At 49.6% G+C, this 19,818-nt stretch overlaps 1 protein-coding gene and 1 pseudogene across 1 annotated transcript; one reads left to right on the plus strand and one right to left on the minus strand.

Annotated features, from left to right (window-relative positions):
* The first annotated feature begins 15 nt into the window (after positions 1-15).
* TRAIP (TRAF interacting protein) lies at positions 16-18,459 on the plus strand. The gene is made up of 15 exons (XM_027957617.3): positions 16-224; positions 5,228-5,285; positions 5,781-5,864; positions 7,853-7,892; positions 8,804-8,931; positions 10,115-10,209; positions 10,624-10,737; positions 11,482-11,569; positions 12,300-12,389; positions 12,861-12,949; positions 15,190-15,345; positions 15,571-15,619; positions 15,871-16,020; positions 16,126-16,176; positions 16,384-18,459. The coding sequence occupies exons 1-15, from the start codon at positions 127-129 to the stop codon at positions 16,507-16,509; spliced, it is 1,416 nt and encodes a 471-aa protein (XP_027813418.1). The 5' UTR covers positions 16-126; the 3' UTR covers positions 16,510-18,459.
* On the minus strand, positions 1,092-3,543 carry LOC114109414 (small nuclear ribonucleoprotein G-like; annotated as a pseudogene).
* Positions 18,460-19,818: the final 1,359 nt, after the last annotated feature.

The following is a 19,818-nucleotide window of genomic DNA, read 5'->3' on the forward strand; positions in this document are numbered from 1 at the left end:
CCGATCCTCTCCCGGAAGTTGAGCCGTGGAGCCAAATTCGAAGCTAGTGAAGACGCGGAGGCACGGCCGCCAAGCTGGACCCGTCGCCGTTTCCTTGGCTACCTCGGCGACTCGAGACCAGTCATCATGCCTATCCGTGCCCTGTGCACCATCTGCTCCGACTTCTTTGATCACTCCCGCGACGTGGCCGCCATCCATTGCGGCCACACCTTCCACTCGCATTGGTGAGTGAGTGCTGTGTTGGAGCTGGGCCCTCGCTCCCGTAGGGCTACAGGACTGTGGGGTGTCGGGGCTCCGGGTGACCCGTCCCTGGACCCCAGACTGATGATGAAGAAGGCATTAGATGGGAATCCCACGAGACTTCCTGACCTGGGCAGAGGCGAGTTGTGTGGCAGGTTTCCCCAAGGAAGTGACAGCTGAGCTGAGTGAGGCTGTGGGTTGGGGAGTAGGGAGGCGGGGGAGGTAAAGGCTTGGTTTAGTGAAGACAGAGTAGAGGTTTCTTTGATTGGCTTGCAGAGAAATGTGGTTTCAAAATTATTTGTCCGTGCAGATGCTTTCACCACATTAGTGAGCCCTTTGTTTTCTGCCAGACCTGGTAGCCAACAGTCTACTGGGTTTGCTGTGGTTTGCTTGGGTTTGGAATGATTCTGTCCAGAGTCATCTTCTTGGTCAGACACTCCACTGACCTAAGCAAACCCAAATTAACATCAAATGGCAAGGAGGTGCTCTCGAATCAAGGTGTTCTGCTGACTGGTAGGACCATTCTGTTGAGTGCATTGCTGGTGGGGAGATCCCCCTGGTAGCTGTGGACAGGCTGAGTCCCGAGTTTCTTTTTTAAATTGTGATGAAATACATGTAACATAAAATTAACCATTTTTTCCTTTTCCTTTTTTTTTCACTATACACCATTCTATTGGAGCAACATATAATATATATATATGACTTAACATTTAACATTTTGCAAAAGCTTACTTAACAAAAAAGTTAAGTTATGAAAATGTATATGACCTGATTTTTATATCATAGTAAAATAGGCCCTTTGGAAAGGACATATGGAAGCAATTGATTTTTCTGGTGAACACAGCCTTTGTTTATACTTGCTCCAAAACTTCTGATATGATGATACTATTTTCTCATATTACCACCATTTCAGTATTGTTCTGTTGCCCAGCTTCACACATTCATCTCTCACAAGATTCATAAAGGGATCAAATTCCTGCAATATTTGTTGGACATGTCTGCCACCATTTAATTTCAATGAAAACTTCAAAAATTTAAAAAATTTTTCAGGAGAATGTCTACTCGATGAGCTCGAAGATGCTTTCCATTTTGACCATTTTAAGAGTACAGTTCAGTGGCATTAAGTACATTCACAACGTTGTGTAACCATCACCACTATTTCCAGAGCGTTTCCATCAGTCCAAACTAAGCACTGAATCTTTTAAACAATAATTTTCCATTCCCCCCTTCCCACAGCCCATGGAAACCTCTGTTTTACTTTGTCTCCGTGAATTTTTCTTTTCTAGGGACCTCATATATGTGAAATCACATTTGGTTCTTTTAAGTTTGGCTTATTTCACTAAGCACAGTCTTTTCAAGGTTCATCCATGTTGTAGCATGTTTCAGAATTTTACTCCTTTTTATGACTAAGGGATTATTATTCATTGTATGAAAATAATACGTTTTGTTTATCCCTTCATCTGTTAATAGACGTTGGGTTGTTTCCATGTTTTGGCTACTGTGCGTAATGTTACTATGAACATTGGTGTACAAGTATATTTTCAAGTTCCTAGTTTCATTTATTTTGGGTTATCCCGAGAAGTCGACTAGCTGGATCGTATAGTAATTCTATGTTTAATGTTTTGAAAAGCTGCCCTTCTGTTTTTCCGTGTCAGCTGTACCATTTTACATTCCTACTAACAATTCACAAGGGTTCCAGTTTCTCCACATCCTTGCCAAACTCTTTTTTTTTTTTTTTTATAATAGCCATCGTAATGGGTATCTTTGCTTTTACTGTGTGTGTTTAAAGCTATCAGTTTCCCTCTTGGCACTGCTTTTGCTGTCTTACACAGTTTTGATATGTTTTCATTTTCATTAATCTCATGTATTTTCTTATTTCCCTTGCGATTTCTTCTTTGACCCATTGGTTGTCTAAGAGTGTGTTGTTTAATTTCCACACATTTATGAATTTTCCATTTTCTTCGGTTATTGATTTTTAGTTTCATTCTATTTTAATCAGAAAATCTATTTTGTGTGATTTTCAATCTTTAAAAAAATTTTAAGGTTTGTTTTGTGGCCCACCATATGGCCTATCCTAGAGAATGTTCCATGTGCACTTGAGAAGAATGTGTTTTCTGCTATTGTTGGGGGGAGTATACATCTGTTAGGTTAGTTGGTATAAAGTGTTGTTCAAGCCTTCTGTTTCCATATTGATCATCTGTCTGATTGTTCTATCCATTATTGAAATTGTGTAATATTAACATCTCCAAATTTTATTGTTGTACTTGCTATTTCTCCCTTAATTCTGTACAGTTTTCTTTCATATATATATTTCATGTCTATTTTGTTAGGTGTATATATGTTTATAATTGTTATTTCTTGTTGGAGTGAGCGTTTTATCAATATATAAAGTCATTATCTCTTGTATGCTTTTTTGACCTAAGTTTGTTTTGTCTGACAATAATATAGTTACCTCAATTCACTTTTTGTTACTATTTTTATTTATTCTGCTTGAAATTCATGAGGTTTCTTTAACTTGTGGAACAATATCTTTACTCAGTTTTGGGAAACTATCAGCCATATTTCTTCATATATTGCCTCTATTCCATTATCTCTTTTCTTTCTATATTAGCATCTCATTTCTGCTGTAACAAATTACCACTAACTTAGTGGCTTAAGACAACAGAAATTATTTTATAATTTTAGAGGTCCAAAATGGGTCTTGCTTGGTTAAAATGAAGATGTAAGTGGGGCTGTGCCTTCTTTGGCTCATGGCCTCTTTAGCCATCTTCAGAGTCAGCAGTGTTACATCTTCAAACCTCTCTGTATGACTCTTGACCCTCTGTCTCTTTTATAAGGACGCTTATGATTACATGAGACACCCCTGGATAATCTCCCCATCTCCTTAACCTAATCACAGCTCCAAATTACTCTTGTTTTATAAGGTAGCATATTCACAAGTTTTGGTAATTAGGACATAAAGGTGAGGGCATTATTCTACCTAATGCTTTCTTCCTGGAACTTCTAATTATATATATCCTAGACCTCACGGTAACTTTTATATCTCTTATCATTTCTTATGTATTTTTCCACCTTTCTAATTCCCAGTGTTTCCTCTGACATATCTTTCAATGTACTGATTCTTCAACTCTGCCTAAACTGCTGTTAAGTTCATCCATTGAATTCTTAATTTGGGCCATTTGTTCACTTTTGGAATTTCTATTTATTTCGTATTAAGTTCTGATATGTCACCTTTTATTTTCAAATTCTTTTTTGATATTTTTGATCTTAATTTTTGTTTATCCGGCATACCGTGTCTGTCATGGTGAGTGACAGTTCCAGTGTCTGAAGTCTCTGTGGTTATGTTCTGGTTTACAATATGCAGTGCTTTCTCTTGTGTAACTGTTTACTTTAAAACCAAGTATTATATTGAAATATAGTATAATACATAAAAGTACGAATATAAGAAATGTATAGCTTGCAGAATTTTTGCAGACTGAACACACCTATGTAACCAGAATTCAGAGCAAGAAACTAGACATCAGCACTTCAGAAACCTCCTGCTGAGAAAGACTGGGACCCGGGACACTCTTCCAGAATGCTTGCATTTGCACCTACACAAATGCCTCCTCAAACAACAGAATACGAAGAAACTATAAGGGACTAAAAGTAACTACATGCGCGCTCAGCTTGCGCAAACTATGAACAAGAAGATACAAAAAGGCCAAAACCCAGCTGCCATTTCTGAGGTCCTGGAGCAAAGCCAGGGTACTGTACAGGATCCCTCCACACAGGACCACCAAAGGGGTGGGCACACCGCCACCTAAGCTACCCCTGTGGCTCAGCCTGCCAATCTGCCCCTCTGCACTCACCTCATATGAGGAACTCGCTCCTCACTCCCCTCCTCTCCCCAGCGAGCAAGCAAGGACACCTGTTGCTTGTTTTTGCTCCCTCCTGGTGCAGTCGCAAGAAAGCCTTGCCTGAATTTCTCCTCTGGCCTCTTACCAGTCTCTGTGGATTAGAGTCCAGGCAAGGGCCCCGTGCAGTCTTCCAGGTACTCCCACCAGTCTGCCTTTCCTAAACGCATGATAGCCACTGTCTTGACTTCCAGCAACATAGATGAGTTTTGCCTACCTTTTACTTTATGTGAATGGAATTAAACACAATTTACTGGTTTTGGGTTTTTTTTTTGTATCAGGCTTCTCTTCTTCAGTCTTACGTTTATGTAATTCACCCATAATTTGTTCTGAGTTATAGACTCATTCATTCTCATTGCTGTGTAGTATTCCCTCACTGTGCGTGGTGAGCTTTGTATTATATGTATTTGAAAAATTATTTATAGAAAAAAAAATCACAGTCTTGAAAGATGGTATCATCTTCCCAAAAGGACTGTTTTTCCGTGGTCCCTGGGGGGATTGTCTACAAGTAGGCCAACTAGTAGATTGTCTGCTACATTTTGATTTTGTTTTGACGGCACTACCTGGCTTGTGGGATATTAGTTCCCCAACCAGGCAGTGAAAGCACAGAGTTCTTTACCACTGGACCACCAGATAATGCCCTAGTAGAAGAATGTTTTAACGTTTAGGGAAGATTGATGGTGCATAGCTGGGCTGTGTTTCACTTTTACTTCTGCTTGCTACCTCTAGTTTACCCTCACTTTGAAAGTTACCCCTTTGGAATATTATAATTCCTGTCTCTGAGGGACCCTGACTTTGACCATTGCCCCTAACCTCAATCAAAGGCTAGAAAGTTGATAAAATTACAGCTCAGGAGAGAGAAGTCCAAGCCAGCAAGGGCCAAGGGGAAAAAAAAAAAAAGGGCCAGTTGGTTGGATTGCTTGTACGAGTCAGGCTTTGTGGGATATATCATCACTACCTCAGGTGTTGCCCTCCTGGGTGGGCAGGTGATGGGTCAGAGAGGAGCACGACAGACGCTGTAATGGTTGGGGTGGCTACCTGGCCTGTATGTTTCCCCCTAAAACCAGTCTGTTTTTCTGTTCTCATTCCAGCCTAATTCAGTGGTTTGAGACAGCACCAAGTCGGACCTGCCCGCAGTGCCGAATCCAGGTAAAGTTGGTGGGGTGAAAAAACTCCTCAGCTAAAGATACTCCTCGCCAGGGAGCAAGGATGAGGAGAGGTCTCTGTAGCAAAGTAATGTCTTTGACCTGTCTGGACCATCTGGTTTGAGGCTGGTTGAGCCTCACTTGTGCTCTTAAATGGTGCGGGAGGCCTGCTTTTGCCCAAGGGGAGCTGGCAGATGGACTCGTTGCCTGGGCCAGTCTTCACCTGGCTAGATTTGGTCTCCTTATCTGCCTTTCCCCTGCAATGCCCAGCACCTAGAGTTGGGGTATCTTTTGAGCAGTTACCACATGGATATGTAATGACATGACGGAATAACTAGTGGTAGCCAGCTTTGGACACCTACAGGATCGCAGAGGTCACCTCCCTCCAAGGGATGTGCTGTGAAAGGTTAGGCGGGAGATGGGCTTGGCTGCATGTCCCCTGTCCTCCTTGCCCATGACCCAGCTATGCAGTCACACTGTGTCTCATTCTTTCATTCAGGTCGGCAAAAGAACCATTATCAATAAGCTCTACTTTGACCTTGCCCAGGAGGAGGAGAATGTCTTAGATGCAGAATTCTTAAAGGTACCCAGACTTTATCTCATTCTGCTGAGTCCCAGGCCCTCTGAGAGTTCACTTTCTGCTCCTACCCAGGGAGGGTACCTAGAGTCTGGAGATGGGTTCTGGAAGGGGAGACTTGATAGAGAATTCAAGGCTGGGACAGTGAGAGCAGAGAATAATTGATGATGTTCCAGTCATTGGAGAAATCCTCTGTCAGGGAGGAAGGGAGCCACTTGACTGTGAGCCCTCCTTTTGGGATTTCAGAGCAGTTCTGACCATAGTTTAGAATGTATCCCTCGAAGTCCCCTCACCTTGCAAAGAATGTACAACCATCTTTTTCAGTCCTCAGCCAGGGAAGATGTGTGAACCCACTGTTCGCAAACCTGCCTGTTCACAACTGCCTGGGCAGCTTGGTGTGTATCCAGCTGTCTAAGTCTTTCCCAGAGCAGGAATGGAGGGCAGGGCCCCTGGAATCAAGATATGCAGCCAGGATGGAAACCCACACTGCAGGGGAGGATGGGTGGGTTCCCTCCCACACTTCTACTGCTTCCCCTCCAAGCCTAAGATTTAGCTTGCTTCGTGCACAAAGGGATTGGATTGGCAGAAACCTCTCAAGGAAGTGGGATTGGGGTTCACAAGTGAACCTGGACACTGAGGGTTAATTTTCTGGCCATCTGTCAGATTAGGATTCATTCAGCCCTGGCCCCCGGGGGGGCTGTGACGTCCTTGGAACCTCACTGCTTCAAGATGTGGAGCTTTTGTGCTTAAAGCTAACGTGTTCATCGTCATGGTAACTGCTCCCAGTTTTAAGCCGTGTCCTCCTTGTGAGAAAAGCAACAAAGGCAGCTTCAGTTCTTTCTGATTTTCTAAGCCATATCTGGGAGACATGAAGGCAAAATCTTGAGTAGTTTGGAGCAAGGACTTGGAAGGCACCCTGCCTGGGTGTGGAAGGTGCTAGGGACTAGCGGAAAGGTTGAGCTGGCAGCTGCTCTCAGGCAGCCTGTGTGCCCTTCTCTACCCACGGCTTCCAGCTGAGATGTCCAGCCTGTTTAACCAGCTCAGTTACCAACAGCTCCTGCCCCAAAGTCCTGAGTAGAGAGTTTGACGACAGGAGCTCAGCCCCGAAGAGGGGCCCGGCCTTGTATTGGTCATAATATGAGTCTTGCATTGACCTGGGAAGAGTAACCTGGATGAGGATTGTTCTGCATCCAGTTACCATCACGGACCCTAGGCCAAGCCTTTCAGGTCTACCGAGCCTGGTTTTCCTGCTTATGGAGTAGGTACATCTCTTGCCCACAAGGGTGTTGAGTTCATGGGACTCCTGAGTGGGAGTGGGGCTCTCTTCTGCTCCAGCCTCTCAGTGGTTCTGTGGCAGTGGCTGTGGAACACATGTATGGGCTTGGGGAGGCTCGTTTGACCCTCACAACAGTCTGGTTAGAGCTTAGTGCAAGTGAGGTTTCATCTAGGGGTGCAGAATTGTCTTGGCTCCCCTACCCTATTGGTTTCTGGGGCTGGAAGAGTCCTGGCACACAAAGCCAGCTTAGGGCTGGGAGGGGGTAGACCATAAAGCAGGTAGGACCCAGGGTGGAGGGAGCAGTGTGGCCCAGGGTGCTTGGCCATCCCAATTCTGTGTCCCTGTTGGGTCCAGCTAATGCCAGGGAATGTCAGGACGGGCACAGGCCTGAAGAAGCGATGGAAGCTTCTGCCATAAAACCGACTGTGCAGGCCAGGCTCCACTTATTTTGCCCCGTTATGCCTCTTTTCCTGTCCTAGGGTCTTATACCTGAGATTATCTGCATTTTACCGACTTTTTAAAAAGACACTCAGAGACAAAGCAAGGCTTCTGTCTCCCTTATTGATTTCACTTGGCCTTGAGGAGCAGCAGATTCATGCTTTTCTGGGCCCACAGGCCTCATTGTTCCCACCTGGGGCTCCCCACAGACCTTATGTGAGGCTGGGTGGGGGCCAGCTGTGATGCCTTCTTGCTGCTTACTATGAGTATTGCCTTGCAGAATGAACTGGATAATACCAGAGCCCTGCTTTCCCAGAAAGGTGAGTTCCCAGGGGCCTTGGGAAGCCCCTGACTTGGGTACTGGACTGAGGCCTGGGAGGAAGCCCTCAGCCTTCTGGCATATCCAGGGGCTCTCCCTGCTTGGTATATCCAAGTCTTATCAGCTCTTGTGATGGCAGAAAAGGAAAGGAAAGGGAGGTGACTGATGCTGTTCACCCAGATGAGGTGAGCCTCTTCTTTGTCCTGGGGCTGCTTGCCTAGGACCAAGGCTGGGAGGAGTCTACCTGACAGGTCAGAATATTGTAGTTGAGGATTCCGCTGCCAGATTTGGCAGGAACCTGCTTGAGGGTTTCCCTCGTAGCTCAGTTGGTAAAGAATCCACCTGCAATGCAGGAGACCCCAGTTTGATTCCTGGGTTGGGAAGATCCCCTGGAGAAGGGATAAGCTACCCACTCCAGTTTTCCTGGGCTTCCCTGGTGGCTCAGCTGGTAAAGAATCTGCCTGCAATGTGGGAGACCTGGGTTCGATCCTTGGGTTGGGAAGATTCCCTGGAGAAGGGAAAGGCTACCCACTCCAGTGTTCTGGCCTGGAGAATTCCATGGACTGAAAGTCCATGGGGTCACAAAGAGTCGGACACGACAGAGGGACTTTCACTTTGACTTTTTCAGTGCTTGAGTTCTGGGATGATGAATTAACTAGACTGTGGGATCAAGGAGCAGTGAAATCTTTACTCCAGTAACTCTGAGCAGCAGAAAAAGGGTCTCATCCCCAGAATGGCTGGGCATCCCTGGTTTGGTGCTTGCCAGAGAGACAAGCAGGCTGCCTGACCTGTGGCCCACGACTTGTTCCTCACCTGGCTCTGGGGTGGGGTGCTGGGGCCCAGGGCCCCAGGTTCTCATAGTGCACAGTAGACAGGCCTTTCCTCTCCCTCTGTCCCCAACCCCTGCTGCAGAGAAGGAAAAACGAGACAGCCAGCTCATCATCGACTCTTTGCGGGACACGCTGGACGAGCGCAACGCCACTGTGGAGTCCCTGCAGAGGGCCTTGGACAAGGCTGAGATGTTGTGCTCCGCCCTCAAGGTGGGTCCCCAGCCCCCGTGGGCACAGGTTGGTGGGGAGATACAGTCTTCCTCCTGGGCTCCCCACTGTGGGCTTGTCTTTTGTGTCTGCCTTGGTTAATACCGTGGTCTGTACAGTTGTAAAATGGAGGGAAATTCCATCTTCCCCAGGCCTCCTACCCAGCCCATGAGAAAAGGGTCGTATTGCCCGCACCTGTGGTTGTTGTACTAGTTTGGAGAGGTGAGGCCTGCCCAGTGTTTCGTGGAAGGACTGCTCAACCAAGACCTCAGTGAGCCTAGGCCATGTTTCCCAAAGTGGTTTGTACTCCAGTGACAAAGCCAGCCTGAAGAACCTTCCATTAGCGTGCCTGTCCTTGGCTGGGCTGCTCTCTGGAGCCAGATCAAACAGCATCCCAGAGAAGAGCAGGGGGCCTTTGAAGTTGGCTGTGCTGAGCTGACCGGGCAGATCAAAGCCTGCAGAGCTAGCGGCTCTAGACCCAGATGAATTTTGTATCAGCCTGGGTTGGTGAGCCTCTTGCTCTCCAAGGGGCAGGAGGTGATTGATCTGAATCCACAGTTGAAATTCTGACCTCATATGAAGGAGCCAGTCATTGCCGGGTGCCATTTGAGAAGGAAAAGGACCCAACCGGGTAAACGGATAGGGCCCCAGGGTGTTCGCCGTTTCTGGCTCTGCTTGGTGGCTGGATTGGATCATGTGGCCTGGCCAATGGGAAGGAAGGAGCGGACCAGCACCTGGCCACAGAGCAGGAGTGTGTTGGCGTTCCCAGGTCGGAGATGAAGTGGCCAGGTGCTGAGGGCAGCTGTCCTACCCTGGCAACTGTCCATAGCTGATGGATAGCATGGCCTGGATCTGTGCTCCAGGCTTCTTCAGCTTCCTACACAGTCGCTGGACTCTGGCAGCCCCCAGCAGGCCTTTAGATGCTGAGAGTGGGCTATGCTGACGGTAAGACGTATCTCAGGAGGAAGCAAGCCAGGGGGTGAGGAAGCAGCTGGTCCAAGGCCTCGTAGCAGCAAAAGCACACGTCAGAGTGGGGCCCAGGAGCCTTACCTCCTGGGGCTTGCACACATGCTTATCAGTATTTTCAAAAGCAGACGGTTCTAGGGTGGAGTTCTCCCGGCGACTTTAACCTTGGCCCCTGGGATCCGCCAAGCAACAGACATGTTGGGGTGCGTTTGCTCTTCAGAAGCAGATGAAGTACTTGGAGCAGCAGCAGGATGAGGCCAAGCAAGCACGGGAAGAGGCCCGCCGACTCCGGAGCAAGATGAAGAACATGGAGCGGTGAGCTTAGAGCTGGGACCTACCCGGTGCCCTTGCACCCCCGGGGCACGGCTCTCGGGGCTGCAGCAGGGGATGGCTCAGCTCTCTGTAGGCCACGGGGGGCTCAGGCCTTACTCAGCCTCTGCAGGCTCCTCCGCTTTCCATGGGAAACCTGGCAGGGCTTTTGTTCTAAGAACCTCTCCGTGGACATCCCTGACCTGAGACCCTCTGTCAGCACCCCTTCTCCCTCAGCACCATCCCTGCAGCTGTGCTAAGCTCTGCGCTGGGGCCTTTCTTTGGGCAGAGCCGCCTGCTAAAGCATCCTAGCAGCTCAGGCTGTCTCCATAGCAACGGCAGCAAAGGGAGGCAGAGCTGCACTGGGTACCTACCCATCAGCCTCCAGATTTTAAATGCCGTGGGCCGGGTGTTTTTCAGAATCGAGCTCCTACTCCAGAGCCAGCGGCCCGAGGTGGAGGAGATGATCCGAGACATGGGTGTGGGACAGTCCGCGGTGGAGCAGTTGGCTGTGTTCTGTGTGTCCCTCAAGAAGTGGGTACTCTGGCCCCGGTATCCAAGCTGAGTCATGGCCCCCAAGCTATGCCCCTCTGCGTGTTGCCCGTCTCTCATGAAGCAGAGCAGGCGGAGTGAGGAGCAGGCTCTGGAGCCCTGCTGCCTTCGTTTGAACCACATCCCACCTCTTACTGTGTGGCCAGGAGCCAGTTTCTTAACGTCTCTGATCCTTAGCTTCCTGAACAGATAATAATAACCTGCCTCACAGAATTATTGAGAGAATTGCATGTGAATTGTAAGTGTTATTTCTAAGGAGATTGGCACAGCTCGCCATGCTCCAGTTTGATATCTGGAGCCTGTTCCCCATTAGCACGCGGTTACTGACCCCACCTAGCTTGCATCAGAAACAGCTCAGGTGTTCATTCCCATGGGTGTGGAGTTGGAGAAAAGGGGCCACTTGGCTGACAGGTATGAAGGATCCCCGATGCCTGGTGTGCAGCCAGTTGGTGTAGGGGGCCTCCTAGTGGGGCCAGGGTTTCCTGCACACCCTCTCAAATCTCCAGTGCCTGCAAGCAGGCAGGAAACAGCGATTCACTAGCTCTTTAGCATCTGGGGTGCTTGATCCCCTGCAGTGCCAGCCGGTCCCTGCTGGGCTCCGGTGTCAGAGTTGGAAGGAGAAGGGCTGGGGGCTTCGGCTGGGCTTTGTGTTTGCTTGGTGCTGTGACTTAGTCTGACCAGGGGGGTGTCCCGGGCTGACATCTCTTTTCCATGGTCCCTTCGTAGAGAGTACGAGAATCTAAAAGAGGCCCGGAAGGCCTCAGGGGAGCTAGCTGACAAACTGAAGAAGGACTTGTTTTCTTCCAGAAGCAAGGTAACTGAATGGGGAGCTGAGGGTGAGGGGAGAGGTGGCTGTCCTTTTGTCATGCGTGTGAGTGGCTCCTAGGCCAGGCCCTGGGGCTGTGGGATGACTCACAGAGACTGGCTTCTGGTCCTCACTAGGCACTGACTCTGGCTTGCTTGGCTTGTCTGCTTAGGGTGGCAGGTCACGCAACTGTCACCCCAACACCTGCACACTTCTGTCCCCTTCTGCTCTCTGGGTACCTCTCAGCTGGCTGGGGCACAAATGTGATGGCTTCAGGGGCCTGTTTTTTGTTCCAGGCCTAGAGTAGGAGGCCTATTGTTCTTTTCTTTGTGGTTTGTTTATTTGCTGTGTTTTGCCATTTGGTTTATTCCCCTAGTTCTTCTGTTCCCTGACCAGGGATTGAACCTGGGCTGTGGAGTGAAAACCCAGAATTCTTACCACTAGACCACCAGGGGACTGACTCCCTGTAGAAGGCCTCTTGAAACCTGAATCAGTCAACACAGCTGCTTTTATTTCTGGGCATGGTACATGTCAGGGCATAGATGTAGGGAGGAGCCCTGGACTGCTCCAGATGAACACTGCCAGACTAAGACAAAGGTCCAGCCCCATGGAGCTCGGGTCTTCCCTGTGTCCCCTGCTCCTCTGGGTCTGGGCTCCCACGAGCTAGTGTAGCAGCAGGTGGGGGCGGGGCACACAGCCAGCCCTGTGTTCATCCTTCGCTCCTTACACTTTTTTGCAGTTGCAGACAGTCTGCTCTGAACTGGACCAGGCCAAGTTGGAGCTGAGGTCGTCTCAGAAGGACTTACAGAGTGCTGACAAGGAAATCGCGGTGAGGAACATCTACGAGCAGGTGGGAAGGAAGGGTGGTTTATGTGCCCTCCAAGATGTGGGCTGGGTGAGTTCTGCCCTCAAACCCTGCATCAGTCAGTGGTCGCAGCTCTGGGCTCCCTGTATCCTCCTGGTTCAGGGTGGGTCAGGACAGGAATCTTGGCCTTTGGTCTGAAGCCTGGGCTCCTCAGCAGAGGACAGAGAGCACAGGGATCTTGCTGACTGTCCTGTACCTGCATCCTTAAGGTCACCAGAGGAGGGGGGTTCACCGGAGGAGGAGGAGGTCACCGGAGGAGGTCACTGCCAGAGGGGTTCTGAGGTCAGGTGGTCCTGGCCTCCTGAGCCTGATATTTGACTTTCAGGCCTTGTTCTGGTCCCAGTGGGCTTGCCTTTCATGCGTACTGCCCATGGTGGCCACTCTGGACTTGGTGCCTCAGTCTTTCTTTCACACTCTTCTCTTTCCTTCCTGAAGAGCCTGAAAAAAAAGCTGACGATACTGCAGGAAACCCTGAAGCTGCCACCAGGAGACAGTGAAACTATCAACCGCCTCGTTTTAGAGAGGTTCGTTGACCCTCTGGGGTGGAACAGGGACTCCAAGCTGGAGGAGCTCCCTGGTAAGGGTGTCTTCACCCTTTCTGGCTTTGTTGGGGGGTAGGTGGCCCAGGTCGGCCTGAAGGTTGTGGACCTCCTGGCCTGAGTGACAGCTAAGACTGAGCTGGAACGCAGCTTTGAGGCAGGCCCTGGGCTTTGACAAAGAGAGGCCAGAAAGGCCCTGGGGATGGTCAGGGAAAGGGGAGGGGCATCCTGTGTATGGAGCAGCCCACCTGATACATCCACCTGCCCCAGGTTCTGAAACAAACATGAAGCCACCCACCAAAAGAGCTCTCCTCTGGTCCCAGCACCGGCACACTAGAGCTGCCAGCAGAGGGAGCCAAGAGGCCGAGGGATGGCTGTCCCTGCCTGTGTGGCAGTCTGGAAGCCGACAGGCTGAGAGGGTCCTCAGGCCTGGCTGGCTCGCTGGTGGTCCGAACAGAAAACGCGACCCAGCCACTTTTATTCGAGGCACTTTTCAATGCTGGAAAATCACTATGGTCCCTTTTCCGCGCATCCACTCGTTTGCTTGGAGCCTGCCCATCTAACTTAGGAGCTGCTTCCCTGACCCTTTCCCTTTTTACCACCTCTGTGTGAGGCTTGGGACCATCCTCTGCTCCTCCCATCTGCCCAGCATAGCAACCCCTGGGCATCCTACCAGTCCCTTACCAAACACCTCCCAGGACCCTCTGCACTCAGCCCTCATGGAGCTGGCCTTGTGGGCGGGGTGGACCTTCAGGCTTCGGGCCAATTGCACTGCCCCTCACAGCAGGACACCCCTTGCCTTACTGCTCTGTGTCCTCACTGCTCCGTGTCCTCACTGCTCCGTGTCCCCCTGCTCCGTGTCCCCCTGCTCCGTGTCCTGCTCTGAGTCCCCTGCTACATGGCCCCCTGCTCCATGGCCCCTTCCTCCGTGTCCCCCTGCTCCGTGTCCTCTGCTCTGTGTCCCCCTGCTCCGTGGCCCTCTCCTCCGTGTCCCCCTGCTCCGTGTCCTGCTCCGAGTCCCCTGCTCCGTGTCCCCCTGCTCCGTGTCCCCTGTTCTGTGTCCCTCTACTCCGTGTCCCCCTCCTCCATGTCCCCCTGCTCCGTGTCCCCCTGCTCCGTGTCCCCCTGCTCCGTGTTCCCCGTGTCCCCCTGCTCCATGTCCCCTGTGTCCCCCTGCTCCGTGTCCCCCTGCTCTGTGTCCCCCTGCTCCGTGTCCCCCTGCTCCGTGTCTCCCTGCTCCGTGTCCCCCTGCTTCATGTCCCCCTGCTCTGTGTCCCCCTGCTCCGAGTCTCCCTGCTCCATGTCTCCCTGCTCCGTGTCCTGCTCTGAGTCCCCTGCTCCGTGTCCCCCTGCTCCGTGTCTCCCTGCTCTGTGTCCTGCTCCGAGTCCCCTGCTCCGTGGCCCCCCTGCTCCGTGGCCCCCTGCTCCGTGGCCCCCTGCTCCGTGGCCCCTGTTCTGTGTCCCTCTGCTCTGTGTCTTCCTGCTCCGTGGCCCCCAGCTCTTCTCCACACTGAAGGGTCCACTGTCCTCTGCACTCCCTTCCCTAGTCTCCTCGGCAGAAATGAGCTTACTGTCTTCTGCACAGGTAGTGATTCATATTCAGATGCCATTGGGTGCCAGGGGCCACAGAGGTGCTCTGGAGGCTTGTATACGCCCTTGTCCCTCCAGGATGTACACACCCAGCTGTGGCACGTGAGATCTTCCCTGACCAGGCATCGAACCCTCATTCCCTGCATTGCACGGCGGATTCCCAACCCCCGGACCACCAGGGAAGTCTCTAGGAACACTACCTGAATGTATGTCTCATATTAAAGCTCTGAAAGTGCCAGCCCCCTAGGGGAGTCGTTTGGACAGTCTCTAATATGTCCACTGGCCATGATAAGTAGCAATGGAAGGAACATCCATCTGCTTCAGCCTGTGGTCACCTCTCTGACAGGATCCTTGCATGCACTCTGAGAAATGAGGCTTCTTGAACAAAATGTTTTTCATTTGTGTATTTGGGTTTTCTGTGGATTTCTGCTTTCTTCCTTGCATGTCTCCAGACTTCTACTGTGTGAAGGACCAAGCCAAGGACTAATCTCTTTTTTCTGGAGAGATTAGGGTTTTCTTGAAGGATAGCTCTAAACCAGGTGTGAGCTCCAGGCCCCTGGAGCCGATCCATCTCTAATGCTTGAGGGGTTGTTGCCACTGTGATCTTGAGTATCCAAACTGTCTCTGCCTTATAGCCCAGCTCCTGTGGAGATGGTGGGCCTGAAGCTTCGCCGGCCAGCCTTTGGCGATGATATTGACCTCAATGCCACCTTTAATGTGAACACTCCCCCATCCCAGCCTTCCAGCACCCAGCATGGCCTTGCCAAGAGGCTCTTCCCTGAGAAAGCACAGTAAGTGGTAGTTCCTGGCCCTTCCACAGCCTGGAGGGAGGATGGCTAAGAGATCTCTGAAGGTCCTGTGCTAATAGCTCTGAGTGGCTGACAGGGCACTGAGAGTCACCTAGGTTTGGACATGAATCTGGTTCTAGCCACCTCTTCTTCCCTCTCCTGAGTACTCACTCTATACAAAGCCCTTCTCTTGCTTATCTCATTAATCCTCGCATCTCTCTCTTGCAGTTCTCCTGTTCAGGATGTTCCCAAGAAGATAACCAAAGGCCCCAGGCAGGTAAGGCCCCTGAAGATGTTCAGGCAGTCACCCTCCATCCTTGGCCAGGACTGAGTATGAAGCTGGTCTTCTGAGAGGTCAGGGTCTTGCCGGAGCCCTCTCACTCCTGGAGGACCCTGGGAACCCTACTGCCTGTCCTTCCTGCCTCTGGATGAGGCACCAGAGATCCTAATCCTGTTCCCACATGCCTCCCACCCCCCTCTTTGCTGCCACCTGTCTCATCGAGCCTGGCTGTGGGGTCCCCTCTGCAGGAGTCCCAGCTCTCACTGGGGGGCCAGCGCTGTCTGGGGGAGCCTGATGAGGAGCTGGCTAGCGCGTTCCCCGTCTTCATCCGGAATGCTCTCCTGGGCCAGAAACAGACCAAGAGGGTCAGGGCAGAGCCCTGCCGCAGCACAGATGCAGTGAGTGTGGTTTCCCACAAGGGAAAAGTGTCTGCCTTCTTGCAGGTGGGGCTGGGTGGCCCTCGCCCATGAGGTCAGCCCACTTACCTCTTCCTTCTGCTTTAGGTAAGGATTGGCTTCGATGGACTTGGAGGCCGAACAAAATTCATCCAGCCTGTATCCTTATTTTGTGGTGTTGGGCTGAGCTAAGCTATGGTGCCCACATCATCCCTCACCTGTACCCCCAGACCCCAACTTACTGGTGGCTGTAGTCCCAGGCGGGCAGAGCTAGACCTTGCCCCGTGTAGCAGCGCTGCCCACCCCCAAGGTTGAGCCCTGCGTTCCAGTCCTCTCTGTAGGCCTCTTCCTTGACATTTCCTTCAGAGCGACACAACTATGATCCGCCCACTGCCAGTTAAACCAAAGCCCAAGGGCAGGGCTAGGCAGAAACTGGGGGCCAGGACAGCACCCACCCCCTCCCAGGCCACGCTGGACAATTTCCTATGGTAGTGAAAACAGTGAGTCTGATCGGTGGCCAGAAACATGCCTCTGACTTACAGGCCAAGGACTGGTGACTGGCTTGGCAGAGGGTTTGGCAGGCATGGCTCCTCTTCTAGGACCAGCCCAGTGGACAAAGATAAATAAGAAGATGGGGGTGAAAGTGGGGCCCAGAAACCTACTTTTCCTGCACACACCCTGCCCCACCTCCATCATACTGGGTCTCCCTGTCGGGGCTGACGTGATCAGCTCAGTGTTCCTGCCGGCAGGGCTTGCCCCTTGTTCCAGACTTCCATTTATAGCCATGATCAGATGTGGCTGGGCTACTTCTGGTCCTCAGACCGGGGTCTTTTGTTGACTGTAAGCACCAAAGCCTTGAGGCTTCTCAGGCCGCCTCGGCCCGCCCAGGCTTTTGCCTGCTTCTGACTTGCTGTTGGCATGGCCTGGGCCAGGCAGGGCAGGAGATGGTCAATGGTAGTAGGAAGAGGAGGGGGCAGATTTCTATGTGAAATAAAAAAGATACAGTCTTTTCTTCCTGGCTCTGGGAGGGTAAATTTGCAATCACTTCGAAAAACTGACTTGCATGATTTTCTAAAGGGGGCACCTTCACCTAGACCCAGACCCGGAAATTCCGCCCTTAGGCATGTGCCCTCTCACAGGGAGACTCTAACGAGCGATTTATCACCTAGCTTTGTCCACAGTCTGTAACCTGGGCACAGTGCAAGGCCATAAGCACGAAAGCAAATGGGTGAACCAGGGTCTAGACACACAGGGAACTCAGAGCAACTACAAGTGACCTGTCACAACCCCTTCTTCAGCTTTCAACTCTACCAGCCAAAGTGCTAGTCTCCGCGGCTTGGCTTCAAGAACACTTTCTCCCAGAAGACTTCTCTTTTAAGTCCTAACTTGGGTGAGGACTTGGGCTTCCCTGGTGGCTCAGCTGGTAAAGAATCTGCCTTGCAGGGCAGGAGACCTAGGTTCAATCCCTGGGTCAGGAAGATCCCCTGGAGAAGGAAATGGCAACCCACTCCAGTATCCTTGCCTGGAAAATCCCATGGACAGAGGAGTCTGGTGGGCTATAGTCCATGGGGTCGTAAAGAATCGGACACAACTAAGTATCTGAGCATGTTAGGTGAGAACCCCTAAACTTCCCTCTCTCATTACTGGGTGGGTGTTCACCTGTTTCTGCACATTTCAGCATGAACCTGGCACAAGAGAGACTGCTTCAGACTGAGAGTGCCCGTCTGCTCCCCCGCAGGTGTGTGGGAGCCTGGGGCTTCTTGGGGGGGACGTGATGCTCTTGGTTATGGGAGTTGGACTCCTTTGGTGCTGCCTTGAGCCAAGGATGGTTAGGGAGGGGAAGTGCAGCATCAAATTAAGGGTGCAGGGGCTGGCTAATAGCTTTCTTATAGATCAGTAATCAATTAGAATTAAAAAGCTAGAAACAAGAAGAAAATATAATAATAACATTAAAAACCCAGTACCATTTACATTAGCACCAAGAAAGAAAGGAAACAAAATATTTAGGTATAAATCTAACAAAATATGTACAAGATCTCTGAGGGAAAACTGCAAAGCTCTAGGTCTGTACGTACAATGGAACATTATTTAGCCTTAAAAAAAAATTCTGAAACATGCTACAATGTAAATGGATCTTGAAGACACTAAGCTATGTGCAATAATCCAGGGGCCAAGGACAAATTCTGTAGGATTCCATGTGTATGAGATACCAAGAGTAGTCAGATTCACAGAGACAGAATGGTTATTGCCAAGGATGCGAGGGAGGGAATGGAAAGTTACTGTCTAATGGGTTGTGAGTTCAGTTTGAGAAGTTGAAATTCTGGACATGAATGGTGGTGTTGGTACAACGTGCATGTCTGTAATGCTACTGGATTGTATATTTTAAAACATTAAATTTCATCTTATGTATATTTTCTCACAATAAAAAAAAAAGGACCAAAATTCTGGTACATGCTACAACCTGGATGAATGCTGTAAAGATATGCTAAGTGAAAGAAACCAGACACAAAAGGGCAAATATTTTATGATTCCGCCTATATTCATTATTTTCAGTAGGCAAAGTCATGGAGAGAAAGTACAATAGAAGCTCCTAGGAAATGGGATGGAAGATGGATGAGTTATTTTTTAATGGGTACAGTGTTTCTCCTTGGGCTAAAGTTGTGGAAATAGTTTTGTGGTTTTACAACACTGTGAATGTCCTTCATGCCATTGAATTGTACATATTTAAGAATGATTCAGACCAGGCGGTCCAGTGGTTAATACTCTGGGCTCCCACTGTAGAGGGCATGGGTCCGATCCCTGGTCAGGGAACTAAGTTCTTCCATGCCACGTGGTGTGGCCAAAATATAAACAAAATTAAACATTAAAAATGAAAATGGTTAAAACCACAATTTCAAAATCCATCTATTTTAATGAGAGTGAAAAAAAAAATTCAGGACTGGATATTGAATGTCATCAAATGTTTTTTGGTATCTATTGAAGACACCACTTACTTCAGAATCTGGCCCTGGTTTCCGTACCTAGTACATATGACACATCCAATAAATGTTTATTGAATGAAAAAACCCCAGAATTGCCTACCACTTCACACCCACTAGGATGGGTATAATTTGCAAAAAAAAGGAAAAACCAATTGGACTATGTTGTGGAGAAATAAAAACTTACATACATTGCTGGTAGAAAATAGTTTGTTGGTCTGTCAAAAACTTAAACGTATTGCCATATGACCCAACAATGCTACTCCTAGGTATATACCCAGAGAAATAATACTTGTTCAAGAATGATCATATAGCACTATTCATAATATTCCAAAAGTGTTAACAATTCAAATGTCAACCAGTGACTGGATAATGTCTTCCCTGGTAGCTCAGCTGGTAAAGAATCCACTTGCAATGCCGGAGACCTGGGGTTGATCCCCAGGTTGGGAAGATCCGCTGGAGAAGGAAACAGCTACCCATGCCAGTATTCTGGCCTGGAGAATTCCATTGACTGTATATAGGGTTGCTGAGTAACAAACTGTGATATGTGCCTCTCATAGAATATTCAGCCACAAAAAGGAATGATGTCCTGAGACATGCTACAATTTGGATTACCCTCAAAAAGATTGTAAGTGAAAACAGATACCAAAGTTCACATTTTGTACTATTCCTTTTATATAAAATACACAGAATAGGCAAATCCCTAGTAACAGAAAGCATGTATGTTTGCCAGGTGATAGAATGGGGGTGTGTAGCAATTATCCAAGGTAGTTGTGTCTTTTGGTCGGTGATGAGGTTTTGAAAGTAGAGATGGTGATTGCAC

Source organism: Ovis aries, chromosome 19, assembly GCF_016772045.2.
Source record: "Ovis aries strain OAR_USU_Benz2616 breed Rambouillet chromosome 19, ARS-UI_Ramb_v3.0, whole genome shotgun sequence".
In the NCBI taxonomy this organism is placed as follows: domain Eukaryota; kingdom Metazoa; phylum Chordata; class Mammalia; order Artiodactyla; family Bovidae; genus Ovis; species Ovis aries.

Bases quoted from the DNA above. Each gene is read 5' to 3' on its own strand.
- TRAIP (XM_027957617.3), top strand. From the start codon at position 127: ATGCCTATCCGTGCCCTGTGCACCATCTGCTCCGACTTCTTTGATCAC. The intron at 5,865-7,852 runs GTACCCAGACTT...ATTGCCTTGCAG, and splicing joins TAGATGCAGAATTCTTAAAG to AATGAACTGGATAATACCAG. The intron at 12,390-12,860 runs GTGAGGAACATC...TCCTTCCTGAAG, and splicing joins GTGCTGACAAGGAAATCGCG to AGCCTGAAAAAAAAGCTGAC.